Here is an 8,545-nt window from a genome sequence, read left to right as displayed (position 1 = left end):
TCATTTCAGATAGTGTCAATTTGTACAGAGATAATCCTTACCTGTAAGTATTTGTGAAATGTACTTCGCCCACCTACCTTTTGATTTTTAGAAGCATGTAATCAGTATACAGAATATGTACCTAACTTAGTTTCATGATAATATTGATAAAAATCTATTTATCTATTTTTCTCATTCTAGGGGATAAATTACGCAATTTTAGATCGCACATCATCTTATCGGGGTTTTATTGCTGTTGCTAAGTAAATTTTTCAAATGAGATTTTTTACACAATGCATTATTTTTTTAAATACTGAATTAAATTGATTAGATATTAGTTGTTTTGTGGGGGTCTATTTAAATAAGTTTATGATTTTATTTACCTTGATCTACAATTAACGTAAAAATGGAATGTCTTCATTATCTGTACCAATAATAAAATTGGAGTGTCTGTTTGTCATAATAAAAAACTAGGATAAAACAATACAGAATTTAGCCTTGGCAAAGTCTACGACTTTAATAGTTCATTGTTATACTAACATAGTATTGATCCTTGAGATTGTACTGGCCGAACGATTTTCCTGTAAAAACTTCTACTTATTTCCTTGATGGGATCTTTTGTGGTTTTATTTAGGCTTCATCAAGGAGACCTTGCATGACACACAAATAGTCCACAGATGTAGCGAGAGAATGTGCTAGAAGAATGCCTCTCGTAAGAACTTCCCGAACTTTCCATACATCCATAGCGTTACAGGGTCGGAAGGCGCAGGAGAGACCTCGCTTTACAATTCTTATTGGTTGGAATCTCCATGGCTGATCTAGCCACCAGCTGAAAAATTTATGTGCGTTTTATAGAGGGAAAGCAGCGATACTTTAGATATGACGAAAGTACGTCGTTCATATAGTCAGATTTATAACATCGATTTCAATTCTTATCCATTCTCATGATTCTTTTCTTATGCGAATATGATATCTTATAATATGTATTTTAAATGCAAAGGTAAGACTAACAGTGAAACTACATACTGAGCGCGTTGAAAGGCTTATAAACAAACTCGAATATATTTACCTTAAAAAAAGGCTCTCATAAGTAAAATAAGTCAGGGCGAAAATGAAGAACGGGTATATGAGAGGCATTATCACAACGAGGCACAGCAGGAGGGTCCCAATGAGTTTGAGGAAGGTTGGGAACGGCGCGCCATACCGCCAGAGAGCTCTGATGTCACCGCAGAACTCCTTCAGAAGAACTCTAGCGCGACCGAATCCAGATGCGGAGCGAAGCTACTGAAACGTGTTTTATATTATTTAATTGGAAATGGTTTTCTGTGTGCGTACCTATACGAACCATAGAGTAATAAACCATAGAGCAGGGTGAGTGTTAAGAAAATTAAACTTTAGTAATCTATACATATAATAAATCTGTAGAAGGGTCAATTCTGTACATTGAAAATATTGAAAAAATGAATAGCAGGGGGTGTTACTGGATCGATACCAAACCCAAATATGTGATTAAAAAAATTTTTGTCTGTCTGTCTGTATGTGAAGACATCACGTGAAAACTAACGGTTCGATTTCGATGAAACTTGGTATAATTATACCTTATTATCCTGGGCGTAAAATAGGATACTTTTTATCCTGAAAAAATACGAAGAAAAAAAATAATCTTAATTTTTCAGTTTTATCCATAGACGTTGTTCTGTAGAACAGCGAACACACGTTGGGTATTATTATAGGCCTAGCCGTATTTGAGTCCAATAGATATTTGTAAGATGTTACTGTCAGAGTTACTCAAAATGGAGAAATAAACCATCCACGCGAAGACCGACATCCGCGCGGACGGAGTCGCGGGCGGAAGCTAGTTTAAATTAATAAACTGGATTTAAACTGAAAATTGACTTAACAGTTAAATAGGGTAGTCTTTCGTCATATTACAATGTATTCAGAGCGTACAATCAAAAAGCATATCGAAGTGCGCCATACACCTACCTATGTTTTATGTACTGTTGGTTTTCCACATAGTAGGGGGAACCCCCTACTTTAGAAAAAGAAAACCCTTTGGGACAAGCTTGGCAAATTCGAATCATAAAATTAATGTTCATAGAAAAGCTGAATTTGGAGAGTCTCAGAAGAAGAGGGTCGCTTGTATGGTGTCGAAGTGGCCATGTGAATTTCATTAAGATATGTTTACACAGCCTACCTCTTCTTATGTTTCACATTACAAAATTGATCGAACTTATCAGTTAGGCTAATAGGGTATGATTAACATGATGAACAAGATATAATTCCTCATACCATTCAAATAAAAAAATAAAGATTTTTATTTTATATTTGTATTTGATTCAAAATATTTAACTAATATATCCAAGAAAAACTATTTTTTATCTATTGATGTATAATCTATGAATAAAATTTAAATAATAGCACGCCATAAAATATCTTATATTTACGATTAAAAAGCCCTGAATTTACGCTCCTATGTGTGTACATGGCAAATAAATAATTATTATTATTCAAAAGTAAACATAGATTGACCGCCTGAAAACTATATACCTAATATTATGCCATAAATATTAATTTACCTTTTAAATACTGACATGTTGAGATAATTTGTTTGTACATAATTAATGGCAAAGTAGGATTTTGGATAATTTATCGACAAGAAATAAAATAAAAAATAGTTAAGCCCCCCCTTATTTCCATGAAGCCACAGAACGTAGCAAACAAATCCATTATAGGTAATGGGATAAAAGGAGAAATTAAGCCTTTATTTTGATGACTTTGTCCTTGCGTCATCCGAATCGTGTTGCCTATCATTGTCCAAATTTATTTTGCTAGAGTCGTCGTTATTAAATGGGGCCGGGTTAAAAGACATTTTTGTTCCCACGAGTATGGGGGATATAAAAAGTCCATCCGGGCGGTGCCCCCTGCACCCGGATAACCCTTATACACCATGGAGGTCGGGCGGTGTCCATGGGAGGCCACAGCTAAAGCTCACGCACTCCCGAGCCAAACTGTCCAAAAGGGACAGGAAATCCACGCCGCTGGACTGAAACGCAGATTTGAGGGTTTTTGATGAGGTGTCCTTCCTCTCGAACCAGCCGGTTAAGGCAAGCCCCCTGGTCCGTCGTAGCTGCTAGACGTGACAACAACACTACGACGGGTAACAGGTTGCCCGACGGGAGGCCGAAGCCCCTAACCAGACGTCAGAAAACCTGCCGCCCAGCCCGCCGCGCCGCGATTGTAGCAACCGCCATCCACCGCTGCAGAGCAGCCCCTCGCCCAGTAGGACTAAAAACGTCCGCAACCACTGGTTACCATACGTCGCCGCCAACAGCAGCACTGTTCGAACTCGAACCCAGCAACTGCACAGGGAAGCTCCCTGCAGAGCAGAAATTGCGACGAAGGCATGTAGCCCTCGAGTTCCTCCAAGCTGGTTTTGGTCCGCGCCGGCAATACCACCGGTCCCCCCCATATCTGGGAGGCCTCCCCCTATCCGCCACCTGGGGACGCGCCCGATAGGAGACCAGAAACTCCACACGGGGAGAAATGACTCTATTACAATTATGACCAACTCACGCATTTTAGCACTAGTCATGAGTAGAAAAATTGTTGTAGATATAGGTAGTTACTAATCTATACTAATATTATAAAGAGGAAAGGTTTGTATGTATGTATGGTTTTCACGCATAAACTACTGGACCGATTTTGATGAAATTTGGCACAGATAATCTTTAGACCCTGAAAAAGAACATAGGCTACCTTTTATTGCGAAATATGTACCACGGGCGAAGCCGGGGCGGACCGCTAGTATTTAATATTGAGCAAAAAAAATACGAAAATAACACGTTTATTTTATGTAGGTATATTAAAAAAATATTAAGGTGGGTACCTTAATATATACATTTCTTTTATTAATTTTAAGTATTTGTTGTTTTAGCGGCAATGGAAATATGTAAGTAGGTATATCATTTGTGAAAATTTCAGCTGTCTAGCAATCGCGGTTTAAAAGATACAACTTGGAGACATACAGACAGCGGAGGCTTAGTAATAGGGTCCTGATTTACCCTTTGGGTATGAAACCCTAAAAAGATATTCAATATGAAAAATAAACAATTAAATCACTTTACAGCCTCTACCACTATTAAAGTATCATCCGCGATAATTTACATTGAATAGTTAACAAAACACTTGACAGATGTGAAACTTGATTGAACCGGACTTACTATAATTAATACCGCTATTCAATATAGTATCGAATTCCATTGTCCCAGCCATAGAAATCTAAATAACAAGACACATAGAAGGGCTATAATGTCATAATTCGTATGAAAACCGCTGTCGCCAAAATCAACACATTCAAACCGAAAGCTAAACAGTACACACAAGTAAACTATGCCTTTTATTGGACAGCTTGATTTTAGTGAAAACTAACTTATCTATTAAATTAAGCTTTTGAATGTGTATCCTAACGCACGAATTTACGGTTTATTTTAGAATAACATCCCTAAGTATATGAGACTTTTTGCTCCAATACGAACAAACGTGATAATAAGAATGGTCGACTGTGTCATTCATTGTTATTTCGATTACTATGGTGACACTCGTAATACTTGTAAATATTCTATAATTTTAAGGAAAAACGGCATTATTTCTAAAAAAAAATATTTTCCGATGAAATATTATTCCTTTATAAGTATAACTACAACTTGTGGAAGAATTTCCACAATGGGAATTGCTGAAACACACCATGTATACACTCATACGTCTCCAGAGCAACTGAACAGTGACGAATGCACTTGTGATGTGCAAATCACCTGAGTGGCGACAAGGTCACGCACGCTTACGACTTCTAGTGTCTTGTTATTTAGATTTCTATGGTCCCAGCATACTAATCCATACTAATATTATAAATGCGAAAGTAACACTGTCTGTCTGTCTGTTACTCAATCACGCCTAAACTACTGAACCAATTTGCATGAAATTTGGTATGGAGATATTTTGATACCCGAGAAAGGACATAGGCTACCTTTTATTGCGAAATATGTACCACGGGCGAAGCCAGGGCGGACCACTAGTTCCTAATATAAATAAAAATAAAACATAAAAATTGTTGCCCTTGCCTCGATTTTTATAAATATACCTAGCAAATATTGGTACAATGTTAGTGATAATTCTCTCAAATCAAAAATTTATTTACTTTGAGTGCAAAAGTCGACCTGCATGGGTCTTATAATCAAAAAAGATGAAACCTACACGTGCTTCTTTGTGAACCGCTTCAAAATATAACTACCTACGAACACCCACTCGTTATGAGGAAAATAGTATATTTATGCTAAATACATTTTTTAAGTTCAGATTACAATAAAATGATTCAGATGTGTATTTTCGCGCCTTTGTTCATTTTTTGTTTGTTTCAGAAAATATGTAGATACTATGAAGACGTGTGAAATATATAGATATAAATTTACAATTAAATGACAATTTAAAGCAAATTTGCCAACAAATATATACGAGTAATACCATCCAAATTTATAAAATTAAGTACTTCCCGATGGCTTACAACCTTCCTGCACGCATTTGCTAAGATACCTATTTATATATTCTAATTATTAAAAAATGTAAAATATATGCATTTTAACTAAAATACGAAATAATAATCATCATTTTAACGTTATGAATAATTATTTTATGTAAAAACAAAAAAATGTGCGTAAATTTGTGAGTAGGCCTTAATTATTAAATATGCAAGTATGTAACACGGTCTACGAATATAAGTATGGCTGGTAAGTTTATATTTATTTTAATTGTAACAGGTCAGGTTAAGTTTATTTTTTTATTTTTGTCTTCATCCTTAAGAACTGGGTAATTTTTCGAACTTATAGCAGGTAGATACGAAGTTATAAGAGTAGCTGCCTACTGACAAAGAATACATAATTATTAAGTAATAATAATTAAGAATTGAGTTATTATGAGGAAAATATTATTATCTTAAGTAAAGAATAATAACCTTGAGTAGATGAATTCTTCTATTATTTGCAAATTGCATTTAAAAAAAACAATGTAAATTCCTGATCTCTTTGTTCTTATTAATTAAAATACGTAAATGTTAGATAATATTTTCGTATTTTTAAACGAAACAAAAATTAGTTGTTTAATCCAAAAAAAGGACTTAAATATAACCAGTTATGGATTAAGAATTAAAGAACAGCTATAACATCAAACATACTTGCACCATAAAAGCTTTATTTGTTCTTCGATAGGGCTTCATTATTGTAAATATCTGCTTCGTTACTGAATTCTATAAGAGATTTCATCTGAATTTATCGTTACATTAGCACTGAAATAATTTTGTTATGCATTTTATTACTTTTCTGTTAAAAATATATGGTGTGACAGTGACACATAATTTTTTTATTATTTTATGTGAAGCTGTGGGTGTGATAATATTTGACGTTACAATAAATTTATATAAAATGCTTGTAAAATTTCACAAAGGGCTTCCACTAGCCCATACAAAAGTACACAAACGTACTAGTGCTAGTGGCGTCGGGCTTTCGCGGCCTGTGATGAAACTTGGATATTTTAAAAGAGCAGTACCTATTTTCCGTATATATAAGCGTTCCTTTTAATTCGAATTCTTAAATAAATAAAGGAGAAACCTAAAAAAACTAAGAAAAATCTTATAATAAATCATCTAGATTCTATAGGTAAATGAATAATACAAAACCAAATATGTATCTCTTTTCCTAATACGTTTCGAGTTTTTTGTCCATAATAACTTTTGCTCACAATATATTGTTCTTTTAAAATATCCAAGTTTCATCCATTGGCCGCGAATATTCATCACGACGCGGACGCCAACTTTACCCAAACCGTTTTGGCGTAGAATGTAGATGTAGAGTGTAGACATACTATAACACACATATATCACTTTTAACATCTCATATGAATAATTATAAATTGTAACACATTTATTGATAAGCATATTACCTACGACATTACACGAAAAAACTTTCTTTTCCCACCAGTCCGCCATCTTGAAAGTATTTTATTAGAATGAACACACAATCTTTTGATTCTAACGCTTATTCTTTTCTTACAAACTATTTCGAATTAAAACATTATACATATTCATTAATTTATGTTTTCACGGTGATATCTATTATATTAAATTTATGCAAGAATTTATGCGTGAGGCCTAATGAAATAATAATTCATTCTGTAATTTTTAATCACCTTGTTAAAACATTAAAATTTGCACAGCAGTTCCATATATTGATTAACACATTTCGTTGTTATACTGATTCTTGATGATACTTCATTGATTTAACTTTGAAATGTTTATAAGTACTTAACAAAAACTTTTTAGCTTCCACCGGAAAACTAATCGACCCCTTCAGGTTAAAAGCTCGTGAGCTTAATAAGGTAACACTGTACCAAAAGATAGCCCAATATCAAAGCTAATTTTTGGTAATGAATTTTTATTTTGCTATCTCTACATAGCTACAACCCGAATCTACAACAAATAAGTTTTTGACAGCAATATCCGTTTCACTTGGTTTATATACTTATGGCCTGGAATGAAAACATAATTACAAGGACATCCCTGAACAGTGAACAGAAAACTTTTTTGCCAGTGCAAGAATTTTCATGATCGCCTCTTTCGCCACGAGGGCTCCTGGCTTTGCTTCCCATCCGCGCTTGGAAACAAATCCAGGGCCCCTCTGTCCTAAATTAAATAAATTAACAAAATAAAAGTATACTATTACAATTCTGCATATTCAGCAATACAATATGAAAAAAAAGAACACAACAAGCCCGCAAAATATGGCTATTAAGCGCCATCTTCACCTAATTATAAAAAAGATACCGTGTATTTAATTATTTTAAAATGTGAGTTGTGACCTATTTTATACAATTAAAGTTGAGAGCCTTCAACCGCCAACAAGTCTACAACCTTATTTAAAATCGCAGTACTACATGTACTTGTGACATGAACTTTTAAAGCCTATAGCAAAAATAAATATTCAACATGCTTATTAGGAATTCATTGTATGTTTTACTCAAAAAGTAATCCGGTTTCTCAACAGAAAGAGCTGTCTAAAAACCGAAGGTAAATCAAAAATAATTAGACACGTATAAATAAACTTGATATTTACAATCAAGTGGAGAAGGCTCTGTAAATTGGTAGACTGAAGGTTTCATACCATAATACATGTGTATCGTTGTTATATTTGTGTATATTAATGTTAATATACACAAATATAACAATTTTCATTAAATTAGTTACGTACATATATGTATTTTAAAATTAATTTATCAGGTAGAGTTAGAAATAGATAGTGTCCTTTCATAAACTGTAATTTAAGTAAGCATACGTCACTGGTTAAGCATCTGCAGCCCTCCTGTGCTAAGCAACAAGACTCGACTAAAAAAAAGAGAAAAAGGGAATAAACAAATAAGTTACTAATCTAAAATTAGCTCTATAAAATAATAAAAATAGAAAAACAAAAGCTTTACAATTATTGTTAAAACACCAATACCATAATAACTACTTCAAACGAAG

General features: G+C 33.9%; 1 protein-coding gene across 1 annotated transcript; it reads right to left on the bottom strand.

Annotated features, from left to right (window-relative positions):
* Nucleotides 1–555: 555 nt before the first annotated feature.
* On the bottom strand, nt 556–3,451 carry LOC149907846 (uncharacterized). The gene is made up of 3 exons (XM_090102585.1): nt 3,182–3,451; nt 1,049–1,260; nt 556–808 (listed from the first exon to the last, which is right to left on the bottom strand). Exons 1-3 carry the CDS (start codon nt 3,449–3,451, stop codon nt 610–612), a joined length of 681 nt encoding a protein of 226 aa, XP_089958711.1. The 3' UTR covers nt 556–609.
* Between the last annotated feature and the right edge of the window lie 5,094 nt (nt 3,452–8,545).

Source organism: Colias eurytheme, chromosome 6, assembly GCF_061535395.1.
Source record: "Colias eurytheme isolate Ceu_HAF_F1 chromosome 6, ilColEury1 Martin Lab GWU primary, whole genome shotgun sequence".
NCBI classification, from domain to species: Eukaryota; Metazoa; Arthropoda; class Insecta; order Lepidoptera; family Pieridae; genus Colias; species Colias eurytheme.
This window is presented reverse-complemented; position numbering and strand designations above follow the sequence as displayed.